The following is a 12,735-nucleotide window of genomic DNA, read 5'->3' as shown; positions in this document are numbered from 1 at the left end:
AATATATCTCGAGGTTTTGCCACTTTGAAACAAAAAGTTTCAAAATATCGAAAAAATTCACTCAATCTCTCATCCCTAGATTCCTTGCCAACCAGAATTAATTCACTTTCCTTTTCTGAATTATAATATGAACATTTTCCATCATAAACACAATTTTGTGAATTGACCACAAAGTATTTTAAAGTAGCCAAGCGTTCCTCTTTGTATGCAAGAAAGAAAAAGGAATCTAATCCCATTTGTGCTCGAATTCAAAGTATTTTGCCTACTAAAGAAGCCAAGCGTTATACATATCAAATGTGAATCTCAAATTCTCAATTTAAATGTTACATTCACTATACAAAATTGAAAAGAATAGATTACACTCATAATGCATGAATATAGGGCCGGATCCGTGGAACAGCTTTTTTTTACACAACTTTTGATACATGTTTTTGTAAAACCTACTTCGTAATGTATTTTAATGATTCAATCATGATAAAGGACCTTATTTTACACTTCCACACTGGCCTGGTTATCGTCCATTCCCGGAGGGGACAATGGTGGAACAGCCACTTCTTGAAATTCAGCAGTTTCAATATCCAAGGCCTTCCTGGCAGTAGCCTTACTCTCTCTGCTTCTACCAATCTTCCTCAATGACGGGTGGGATTCGGAGGCAGCAGCTCTCGAGGAGCTACTACCATTAATGGTCAGCAAAAACTTTTCTTTTGAGAGAGTTGTTGGGGCAGATGCAATAACGGAGCTGAAGACACCCGACTCCCTTAGTCCTTTTATTATGGCCTGAAATGTACGGTGAGTGAAAGCTTTAAAACGATACAGAATGAGGTTTTGAGGTTTTGTCAATACTTTCACGAAAATCATTTGTTAATTACATTATTTAAATGAGTTGATCAGCTACAAAAAATTTAAGTTTGAGTTGATCGGCTTACCATGGGAGCGTATATCCGAGTCAAAATTCCCTTTCTCAAAAGTTTGATTCTTATGTCTTTGTCATCCCACACAATGTGTTCATGGTACCTAGAACGAAAGACAAGCGCAGACTTTAATTCACAATAAAGGATTAAAAAGAAGGTTTCACCATACTTCAAATTTTAAAGTTAAAGGAGGATCAAGATAAATGTAATAACTTGTAAAGAAAATCTTACCACTTCTGCATTTCCTCCTTGGTTGCAGTTGATGCAATTATGAATGCCTGCAATGCTACATGTTGTTAGTATATGAAAGAGTTAGCACGATGAAATGCAAACGAAAAAGCAAGCTCAAGAGCTGGCAGCTATTACACCAAAAGAAAGAGGAAATATAAGGGAAAAGACAAGTCCACTGTTCTATTACAAATCTCGTAGAATATTAGCCAAATCTGCAAAATGGTTTCAGAAGACCACTTTGCCCGATATGGAGCACTTTAAGTTATGCTTGGAGTTGGAAAAACTATATTCCCTTTTAGATTTCCAAGTAACCGCTCTACCAATAGATATATATTTAAATTTTCAAGAACTCTATTGCAGGGACCAACTCGGTAACTTTACAAAGTTAACTGATCGCATTATATGCTCGATGATCTTGTACCGGTAGTTAGAGAGTTTAGAAAGAACTAACTAAAGAATTGAACTCACAGATCTGTCAAACTCCAACATAAAGCATCTTTTGACATCTTCCTTTGTAGGCTTGCAGCGACACCGATCACGTCTAGATGTTAAGTCTGAAAATTTGGCATATGTGTAGTGCAGAACAGCAGCCTCTTCAAATTTGATCTCGCTAAGAAGGAAATATGATATATATGATTACTATGACCAATAAGTTGACCCCAAAACACTGTTCTTTCCAACATAAAATTACCGTACTTTGGGGTCTTCATATAATTGTGCCATCTGTGTGCACCGTTAGGACGAAGATGATCTTGGACTCGAGCAGCCGATTTCCCATTTCCATAAGTCAAAAAGTAGTTTGGGTTACCATGAACTGACTCTTTATACATACCAAAGTATGTGTCTTTTGGTACATGGTCATAATTCCTCTTAAACATGGAAACCTGATTTCGTAGATACAAGAGCAAGGCATAAGACAAAGACAGGACATGCATGCTAATTGAAATGTAAAAATAAACATGAAGTGAAGCATTCCTAGAATCAACTGGGATACATTTATTTAAAGTACTATTTCTCATTCTGGAAGTACAAAGTCAGAAAGACCTTGTCTACGACTCTACTGCTCGTAACTACCAAATCTTTATCCAGCACCATCTGTATCATAAATATTACTCACTCTAATCCCACACTTACGTACTTGTCTTTGAAGAATATGCCCTTATTTGAACTAACACATTAACTTCCAAGTTTTATGTCTAGATATGAAAAGAGGCAGATCTTGGTAAAAATTTAGAACAATATGTTTGGTCTAATCCATAAATTCAGAATAAATGCTTGTCACTGTCTAACAACCATATCCTTGCATAGTCCAACAGGGCAACAATATACTGCTGCTTCCCAGCATGTTAAATCTAAGACTATGGATAAGGTTACAAACTCGTCACAAATTCAAAGTTATGGTATGCAGGTTAAAGACCTTACCAAGCTGACTGCCCATATAGAATAGCAAATATCAATCTTGTAATTGTTGAACTTCAGAGATCTAATGAAAGTTATTGAAGCAAGTAAGAAGCAATAATGATGGACAACAGAGGAGATTCACCTCAGTAAATGGTTCCTTAATATCATCCCGTTCAACACTGCTCTCCTGCACAAAACAAACAACCAGTTAGTTAAATCACCGAATAACATGCATAAGGACGGAAACGGGCGCCAATACTCAAAAATAACAAGCCTAGCATGCTTAATCATCTTTACACGTACACAACTTAAAAGTAACTGAATATTTCACTTACATAGTTCGGGAAAATGACCATATCCACATTCCCAGGCACATCAAGCAGCAACTGCCTTAAAGAATACTCCTTGGCCCCAGCTGGGTGCAGTAACTCATCCGTGTCAACATGAATTATCCAGTCCATTCCAGCATCCTAATAGTTTTATATGCAACACAAAATCCCAAGCAACAAAAGAGATTAATAAATTAAGAAAACCTCTCATCACAAGGTAAAAGTAACAAAATAGGCACAAGTAACATGAGAAAAATCTTTCATACCCTTGCCATGACAATAGCCATCTCCATGTTGAGAGACTGCTTCACAAATAGCTCATAATTGCAAGGTTTGTAAAAGAAACTGGACAGCCAAGTCTCATTCCAGATCCGACTGATGGTAACAAAAGAACAAGAAACATAAAACACAAGTGATTTAAGCAAAAATGTATGCAGAATTATTCTCAGAAGCAACAGCACTGCTGATATGTCCACCATTTGAACAACTGTGCTTGCTGTTCAAACAGCACAGTAACGTTGTGTTTCTTTTTATTTAGTCTAGTTTTCAATCCATTTTCCCTACAAGGTTATTATTTTGTGTAGAGTCGATTTAGGGCTTAGTCTTTAGATTTTAACTCTCAACTCCACGAACTTAGTATCCGTGAAATCAGGAGTTACAACCAAAGCCCTAAACAACTGTGTTTTGCTTTTTTTATTGCGCAAATTGAATAGCCAGAGGGGTCATTTGAATCATCCTGGTGCCACATTCCGGCTACCGTCCCAAAGCTGGATTGTTGGTATGTATAAATGTGTGGGTATCTACCAGTCTACAGGAAAAGGACAAACAAATAAAAGATGTTCAAGCATTTAGAGATGTTGGTCATGTTAATCAAAATATCCAGGACTCTTAAGTCTTAACAATACGAGAAGATTACATTATAGTAAGCACAAGACAGGCACCAAGTGTCAGTGGCAGAATCAACTCACCTTTTAGCTTGTTGTTCCTCAAGCTCTTTAGTTCTGTATATCACCTTTACTCCCTGATAAAGTACCACAAAATTTATGCTCGACAATTTTCACCATATTAAGCATTGGAAAAATGCATTTGTAAAATATTAAAAAAAATTACAATTAAAAAAAAAAAAAAAACACGGAAAAGAAAAATAAAGGGGAGAAGAAGGCAACTGAACAGGACGTAGGCAGTCAGAGTGAAGTATTATTTAACTCACAGGAATAGACTCCAGAACTTTAGATACTTCAGGAGATGCAGCCTTTCCTTCCACAAATAAGAAAAAGGTAGTAGCTCCAATAACCTTGTGATAAAACATCCACGGCAAAATCTGTTCTAAACCAGCTGATGTACTTGTAGTAATACATATCTGCACAAAACTCTAACTTAATAAGAGACGAAAAATGCATTCCCCCAAAATGCATACCGTCCTGATATTAGTATGCAGCACTCATTACATAACAAACCATCATCGATCATCCAAACAATTGGGTTACATAAAATTTAAAGTGCTATAAACAATGAAACAAGACATCGCATTATATGCAGAGCATCACACTTGTTAAAAAGGATTAGAAGGGGCATATTTCCCAAAATTTAACACGATAGAACAGGAAGGTTCAAATGATACGTAACTTACACAATCAAGTTCCACTACCCAACAAATTACTCTGAATACCAGGATGATAAAGTCTGATAAGTAAATGGTGGTGTTATCATATTTTCTCACTGCAAGCACAGGTTGTTAATGAAACAATTGTATTATGTTTATCTATTGGACAACCAAGCCGCTAATGCATAAACACTAGACCATACATAACACTCTGTAGCTGTGCAGGATGTCAGATCTGTAGAGAAGGGACTCCACGGGTTTCAAACTTTAATTCGTAGCATGAGACAACTTCTTCGCAAGCATGAAGCATACCGCCTAGTGTATTCCATTAACAAGTCTACTAGGAAAGCAAGGTTGGGTTCGATATTGCCAGAAAAAGGATGAACATAGTTCACATTTCACAACATTTGAGATCAATGAGAGGACAGCATTGTTGCTCACCGCCCCAGTAATTCCCCTTAGACGAGTTTAACTGAATTTGGAGATTCGTCACATATTTGTGAGCAAAAATGCAAAGAATTTGAAATATGAAGTGAACAGTACATGTATAAACAGCCTCAAAGTCATAAACTTCAATCTACAAAAAGGAAAATCCAGATACAGATCCACACGACCACTCAGAAAATTCAAAATTTCAAACACAGCAGTACAAACAAAACCCACTAAACCCAAATCCAAAACAAGCAAAACCCAGAATCAGATCAACCTCCAATCCATGAAAGAACGAAAAAATCATACCTTTGGTCTTAAATTGGATACAGTATCAAACTTCCAATTCTGATAGTAGGGAATCGAAGGCGAAGCTGAACGACCGAGACTAAGGCAATCGGAGGGCGAGGAATGGACGACGGCGGAGGAAAGAGGAGATGCGTCCATGCCAGGGAAGAGGTGGTGGGAACCAGGAGGGGACCAGCGGGTGGTGGGGTCGGGGATGCCGCCACGCCATTGGAGGATGAAAGCTAAGGCAGCGAGAGAGAGGGGGAGGAGAGTGAGGAGGAGGAGGAGCTTCGATGTAAAGGTTTGAGAGGACGAGGATGGTGGGGCTGATCGGAGAGGGGCATGGAGGTGGTTGTGGTGGTGGTTGGTCATGGTCGTTTTTTGTCGGTCGTGAGAGTCGTTGATGGTCTTTACATTACAAGCTTTGCTGGGAGTTCAAGAAACACAGGTTGTCTTTTAAAATAAAAATATAAAATGAGTAATGCCACGTATATTTGTAAGTAAAATTTTATAAACTAAATAATATTGAAGTTAAATAATTAGATTATTACTTAATCATTGATAAAAGTGCTTATTTTTTATTGGTAACACATCATTTGGTTTACAAGATAAATTTAGTCTCCATAACATTACTCATATAAAATTGGCCGTAATTAAATATGTAACAACCCGTTCTCGAATTTACAGAACGAAATGGCAATGTTGTAATTTCATTTTGGTTTGGGATCTTTTTATTTTAAAAATTATTTACGAGTCTTAATGTGTGTACCCGTAAGGCCCATCTGTTTTGGTTTTGTTCCCCGGGGCCCAAGTCTCTCTCTTTCACTCTTAGATCTCTCTCCCTCAACTCTCACTCTCATCTCTCCCCTCATAACTCTCTCCTCTCTTTTCCCCTCGCTGCACCTTATCTACCCCAAGGACCATCACCCACATATACACACCCACACACACGCTAACTCTCCCTCGGACCTCCCTCGTTCCTCTTCTCCCTCTACAATTACAAGGACCGAGACCACCCACATTGTTTTTTTAGTGCGTTCCTTGTCTCTCCGGGCAAGGTATGCCACGAGAATGCCCTAAATCTTGTACATACATCTTTGTGGTTCGATTTTGCACATGTGTGTGTATTTTGGACTGGTTTAGGACAAAAGATAACTCGGGGGAATGCTTGCCTAGTTTTCCGACGAATACTGAAGGTTTGCAGGCATTTTCCAACCACATTTCGGCCACGCCTGGCCCCGAGGAAGGTATAATTCGATTCCTTAGGTTCTGGGCTTTAATTTGGTATATTGTGGTGACTTTTAATTGAGATTTGAGCCCTGTCGAAGCTCGGGAACTTTCCCGGCCGAAAACTGACTTTCACTTCTTTTGGACTCCGGCGAGTTGCAAAGGAAACTGGGCCAAGCCCAACCCAGTTGCCAGGTCCTAAGTCCAAAACCCAAATAAGCCTAGCCCAGTCCTAAACCCAAACCCAATTGTACTCGGCCCAAAAATTGAGTTTAGAACCCAGCCCAAGTTCTCAACCCGTTTGCCCAACCCAGAACCCCCAACCGACCCAACCCTTAGGCCATGTAACCAGCCCAAGCCTTTAACCCATTAGGCCCAACCCACCCAAACCTAACTCGAACCCAAACCCAAGGCCCGAATCAATTTGGATCCAACCCAACACATTGGACCCGGTTGACTATTAATTTCTGGTCAACGCTGACCGTTGACCGTTGACTGGTCAACGTTAACTTTTTTGGGTTTTGTCCGGGACCCCTCTGAAGCTAATTTCGATGTCCTGAACCTGTTTCCGACGTCTGTTTTCCCAAATTCAATCGTTTGAATAAAGTTTTATTAATTGGACCCTTTATGTGCATAGGTGCATTTGTTAGCGGCGTTTCCATATTTGCTAGTTTGCGTGGCTCTTTGATGGTGAAGTATATGTGAGTAAACTGCTTCCAAAATGCATGATTTTACTATTAGAAATGCATACATGAATGTATGATTTTATGGATACGTTTTATTAGACATTTATGAGAAAATTGGATTCATGCTTTATGATTATCATGTTTTACTGAGAATATTTTGGCATACCATGATTTATCGATTTTTACTCTCTTTGTAGTATATATGAATGATGACTATATACTATGAAGATGTTTTGAGATATAATGTTTGAGCTATTAAACACCGTTGAGATATATACTTATGCTGGAAAGATTATATTTAATGTTTTGTCCCTATCTAGTGGTCATTGTTCTACCTACGGGCGATGATACTTATATTGCCTTCGGGCGGGCGTGTGTAAGGCATTGTTCTGTGTGATGATACTTTTATTGGCTTCAGCCGGAAGATACTTATATATGATACCATTCGTTAGCACACTATATATGATATATGTTTTATGAAAGATATTATGGCATGCTAGGGATTTCGTAAAACTTATTACTTATTATGCTATACGAGTTTTCTAAACATGGGCATTAGTATGTTAAAGATTAACTGTTTTCGTATTATTTATATATCAGCTTGGTCCACTCATGTTTTGTTTTGCGCCCCCTCAGGACTTAGAATTAAGGCGTAAAATTTCGACATCAAGGCACTCCCGCATCAGCACCTTCGAGTCATTTCGGTGTAGGAGCCATCATCTTGTTCATTCAAATTTTATATTATTTCCTTTTTAGTATCTCAGTGTAGTTGTATGTTTTGAACACATTCCTCATATATATAATCATTGTATTTAAATTAATACTATTTTAGTCATATTCATTCTACACATGCATGTTAGTATGGATTCGTCACATTCAGGTGTCGGCCAGTATGTGCCTACCCTGATGTTTGGGAGGATATTAGGGTCGAGCGTGTCAAAATAAGGACTTAGTAAGGTTTTAAAAGACTTTTTAAAGTGGTAGATTTGTCCTTATTCGTTAAATTTGTTTAATCAATCTACTATAACAATATATAAACGGTTTATAATGCAATATTTGATTTAGATTCGTATTCAAACTAAATTAGCCTCTTGCTATACGTCAAGCATGCAATAAACTCTAATTTATTGAATACTTTTTCTTAGCTTTTTTTTTTTGTTTCACCACACAAACATGAACAAATACCAAAAGACTCATATGGAGAATATGTTTTCCATATTTTATTTGTTATCCGCGTTTGTTGTTGTAATGCTTCAAATATACTCAACAATAGTTCGCGACTTAATGAATTCAATGTGACTTTCTTTCAAAGAGTATTTATCAAATATAGCCAAATATTAGTCTCTAATTTCAAAAATATCTTTTTTTTTTTATAAAAACTTTCAAATGTATCTAAATATCACTTAAATAGACACAATTACCCTTAAACTTTTAATCTAATAAATTTAAAATAAAATATATCATTGCATTATAAAAAAAAATAAAAAATAAAAAAATAAAAAAAACCAACACCCTATTAGAGGAATGAATTCTCACGGAAAAACCTAAAATTAGTGTTTTCTCTTATACTAGTCTTTCGGCTAATAGTAACCCAATAACTTTTCCTTTGAAAATCTAGTAGTTGACAGGGAAGATGGAACAATGCATCAAGCACTGGTAAAGATAATCAGGAATATAGATGAAGAAGTTGATGAAGAAGGCAATATACCAGAGTGAACAAATGATAATAAATTAACTTTCACTTGTCTCAAATTTAAAGGTTTGTACAACCAATATAAATAATAAAATGACATAAAGAAAATTGTATTCATTAAACTGTAAATTTAAAAGGGTTCTACAAAGTAGGATGGAGTTGAATGGGATTCCTACAAGTTTGCTTATAATGGCCATTTGAACCACATTTAGAATACCATCGAGTTGATTTTTCTTCTCCACATGATGAGATCCTCTTTTCTTTGCGCGTACCATATCTTCTTCATGTAATTGGTGGTAGGACAATTCTTTCACGCATATCATCAGTTACTATCCAATCGGTCTGATCACCAACTGGGCATATAGCTTCTGTATACGCAATGACCAAGGAGTTTCTAGTATAATAATGAGAACACATAGGATGATATGAAATTTGTCGGTGTCTACAAGCAACACAAGCATGTGAGCAAGGTATTTGGTTAGGATCAAATTGCCGGCATGTGCAACTCTTTTCCTCTAAATTGACAACTTCAACACGAGATCCATTGTATATATAAAATGAGTAAGCTGTGATGAGTGATACCTACATATTCACACACACACACACACACACATATATATAACTCAAACAAAAGAAGAACTAAACAACAACAACAAAAAAACAAAATTCGTATAAAAACTACAAAAAGCAATTGGCATAAAACTACAACAAAATTACGTTGAAGTTACATTAATGTCGGTTTTAACTTTTTTTTTTTGTCAAACCCAAGTTTTTAACTTTACTTTCTTATATTGCAAACATACATATATTTATTCTTTACTAAACATGGTACTGATGGATAAATTTACAGATTATTTGATATAAGAATCAGTAAAATAGTTCAAAAACTTGAGAACAAATCAAAATGTGCCAAAATTAAATAGATAAATTAAAATAAATTCTAGTTAAGTGAATGAAGTAAAATATCTGGAATGATAATCCTTTGCTTGTTATTTTCTTGCACCAACCCAATATGTCAAATGTGTATTTATTTTGGTTGCCTTGGTTCGATGCTCATAAAACCACTTCTGGAGAATATTGATTCCTAAATACTCAAGAAATCATGTGATAGGTAGCTTTCGAGCATCTTTGGTGATTGCATTAAGACATTTAGCAATATTTGTTGTCATGATGTTGTACCGCTTTCCATCAAAGTACACACGAGTCCACTTTTTGTATCCAACCGAATTAAGATAATCACCCACCTCATAGTCGATTTTATATATTTTTGTCATGAGAGGATGAAATTCAAGAACTTTGTATGCCTTGGCAACTGTAAAATACAGTTTGTGTGTTCTCTCATGCTTAAAATTGTGCCCAATGTTTTGACTTATATGAAATATGCATGCACTATGATGGGCATTGGGAAAAATAGTTGAGAGAGCCTTCCAAATGCTTTCATGTCTATCAGAAACGAACACGAAGTCATCAATTTCCCCAATTGCTCCTCATAATTTTGTCAAAAACCAATTCCATGATGCGTCATTCTCTGAATCTCCAACTCCAAATGCTAGAGGGTATATTTGTTTATTGTCGTCCATGCATGTAGCAACAAATAGGGTGCCAATATATTTACCCTTTAAAAACGTCCCATTGACTGCTATTACTGGCCTAATAGCACTTCGAAAACCTCTTATGCAAGGTCTAAGTGACATGAAATAGTACAAAAAACAATTATTCTCATCAGTTTCAATATGTGTTATAGTACCTAGATTTTTGGCTTCTAACATAGCAAAATAAGATGGAAGTAATGCATAAGATTCCTCCGGTGATCCCCTAACCAACTCCATTGCATGTTCCTTAGCTCTCCAAGCCTTCACATAACTTATACTCACACCTATGTCCTTCCGTACATCTTCTATGTTGTCACGTGGTCTATGTACTCGTGATACACCCTCATACTTAGACTTTATGCATTGACCAATAAGAGAACTACTTGCTTGTCGATGATGGCGATTGATAACTGTGAACACGAAAGTTCCTTGAAACAAGAAACAAGAATAACGTGTACAAAATAATATTTTTGTGTTTAATGATTTTGGGGTTACGATCTCTTTGTAATTTGATCCTCTGATTCTATCTCCGTAAGATGTAGATTTGTTGATCCAAGGGCCGTCAAGGCTTGATCTTGGATGAACAGTTGTAAGTTTCTTCAAGGGCCTTCGTGACTTTGATCTTGAAGGTTGATGGAAGTTTCTTCAAGGGCCTTCGGGGCTTGATCTTGAATGTTGATGGATGAGCGAATCTTCAAGGGCTTTTGGGCTTGATCTTGAAGAACGGTTGGTTTTCTTCAAGGGCCGTCGACGCTTGATCTTGAATGAACAGTTAGTTTTCTTCAAGGGCTTTTGGGCTTGATCTTGAAGAATGGGTGTATGGGTTTGTTGAGGTTGTTGATCCAAAGGGCCGTTGGGGCTTGATCTTAGGATGAACGGATGATGAATGGTGAATGCTTTCTTCAAGGGCCGTTGGGGCTTGATCTTGAATAATGGTTGTGTGGATTTCTTTAAGGGCTTTTGGGCTTGATCTTGAAGGTTGATGGATGAGCGGATCTTCAAGGGCTTTTGGGCTTAATCTTGAAGAACGATTGGATGTATGGATTTGTTAAGGTTGTTGATCCAAAGGGCCGTTGGGGCTTGAGCTTAGGATGAACGGATGAACACTTTTTTCAAGGGCCGTCGGGGCTTGATCTTGAAAGAGGATTTAACGAAGAACGAAGAGAGCTTTCTTGATCCTTCGGAATTCTTGGGAATTTGGATGGTTGGAAGCTTTGGAGTTTCAAAGCTTCAAGGATTTGGGGAATTCCTCTTCTAATTTTGGAGTAGAGAAATGTATTTGTGAATTCCTTGATGCTTGATACCTTGATGGAGAAGTCTATTTATAGGCTTTGAGAATGAATCACCACCACAAAAATATTTTTTCCTTTCCAAGCACCATTGCCTAATTTTCCCACTCAATGCAATATTGAAATTGAAGTGGTGTAACTTATGGCCTAATTTCTCACTTAATACCATTTTAAACTTGAAGTGGTCTAACTTATGGCCTAATTTCCCACTTAACACCATTTTAAACTTGAAATGTGTATGCTTTGTCATTGCCCAAATGAGAAAAACTTGCTTTGATCCGTAATGGATTGAAGTGTGCTTGCCTTGTCATTGCCCAACATGAGAAGAAAAACTTGTTTTGATCCTCAATGGATTGAAATGTACTTGCCTTGTCATTGCCCAAAATGAGAAGAAAAACTTGTTTAATCCTTCAAGGGTATTTCTTCCTATTTTGTTGAGTCACACGCCATGTGTACAATTTGTACAACACGTGGCGTATGCCATGTATGCCTTGACACGTCAAAACTTTAATGCATTGGTGAACATTTGTTTTACTGAAATTTCGATGTCTACAATAACATCTAATGAGCATGAGTGCATAGTAATGTATTTCCTGACCTTGAAATAGGATGATTGTCGTAATTTAGAGGCACATAGTTTCCACTTGCATTCATCGCTGACACAATCAACTTCAAACCTTTCTTTGCTTGGTCTCTTCACTTTGAATTCATAATTGTTCTTCATAGCATCAATACCCAACTTTTTTTTTAAAACCTCCTTAGTCTTGCACAATTGACCTATAACTATCTATCTATCTATCTGAATTGCATAGGTCTGCCATGTCTAATTCATGTACAATATTTTTACCCTTGTGAACATCTGATCGGTTAAAGCTGAGTTCATCAGATTGCATATTACTAGACATTTTCTGAAATATAAGCAAAACAATAGGCAAAGAAGAAAGTGACATACATATTGAAAATATTAATTTAATATTGGCCAAATTATTGGTACAGTTAATCGACAATTGCAGACTAAAAGAAAAAATATATCATAAAGTAAACCCTAAATTTTCT

At 36.8% G+C, this 12,735-nt stretch overlaps 1 protein-coding gene and 1 long non-coding RNA gene across 2 annotated transcripts; one reads left to right on the top strand and one right to left on the bottom strand.

The window, feature by feature from the left end:
- Positions 1-288: 288 nt before the first annotated feature.
- On the bottom strand, positions 289-5,593 carry LOC103957631 (glycosyltransferase-like KOBITO 1). Its single transcript, XM_009369813.3, has 11 exons — positions 5,214-5,593; positions 4,083-4,232; positions 3,841-3,893; positions 3,139-3,247; positions 2,879-3,013; positions 2,686-2,730; positions 1,839-2,026; positions 1,611-1,752; positions 1,143-1,189; positions 927-1,014; positions 289-777 (listed from the first exon to the last, which is right to left on the bottom strand). The coding sequence occupies exons 1-11, from the start codon at positions 5,562-5,564 to the stop codon at positions 490-492; spliced, it is 1,596 nt and encodes a 531-aa protein (XP_009368088.2). The 5' UTR covers positions 5,565-5,593; the 3' UTR covers positions 289-489.
- A 415-nt stretch (positions 5,594-6,008) lies between these two features.
- LOC125478310 lies at positions 6,009-8,467 on the top strand. Its single transcript, XR_007259184.1, has 3 exons — positions 6,009-6,439; positions 7,057-7,120; positions 7,742-8,467. It is a non-coding gene; the product is annotated as an uncharacterized LOC125478310 (long non-coding RNA).
- Positions 8,468-12,735: the final 4,268 nt, after the last annotated feature.

The sequence above is a fragment of a genome, unplaced genomic scaffold (genome assembly GCF_019419815.1).
Source record: "Pyrus x bretschneideri cultivar Hongxiangsu unplaced genomic scaffold, Pyrus_bretschneideri_v1 Contig24, whole genome shotgun sequence".
Classification (NCBI taxonomy): domain Eukaryota; kingdom Viridiplantae; phylum Streptophyta; class Magnoliopsida; order Rosales; family Rosaceae; genus Pyrus; species Pyrus x bretschneideri.
This window is presented reverse-complemented; position numbering and strand designations above follow the sequence as displayed.

Excerpts from the sequence above, each read along its gene's own strand:
- LOC103957631 (XM_009369813.3), bottom strand. The coding sequence starts at position 5,564 with ATGACCAACCACCACCACAACCACCTCCATGCCCCTCTCCGATCAGCC. Across the intron at positions 3,894-4,082 it reads AAGTTCTGGAGTCTATTCCT|GGAGTAAAGGTGATATACAG; the intron begins GTGAGTTAAATA and ends GTACTTTATCAG. Across the intron at positions 2,731-2,878 it reads TGGTCATTTTCCCGAACTAT|GAGAGCAGTGTTGAACGGGA; the intron begins GTAAGTGAAATA and ends TGTTTTGTGCAG.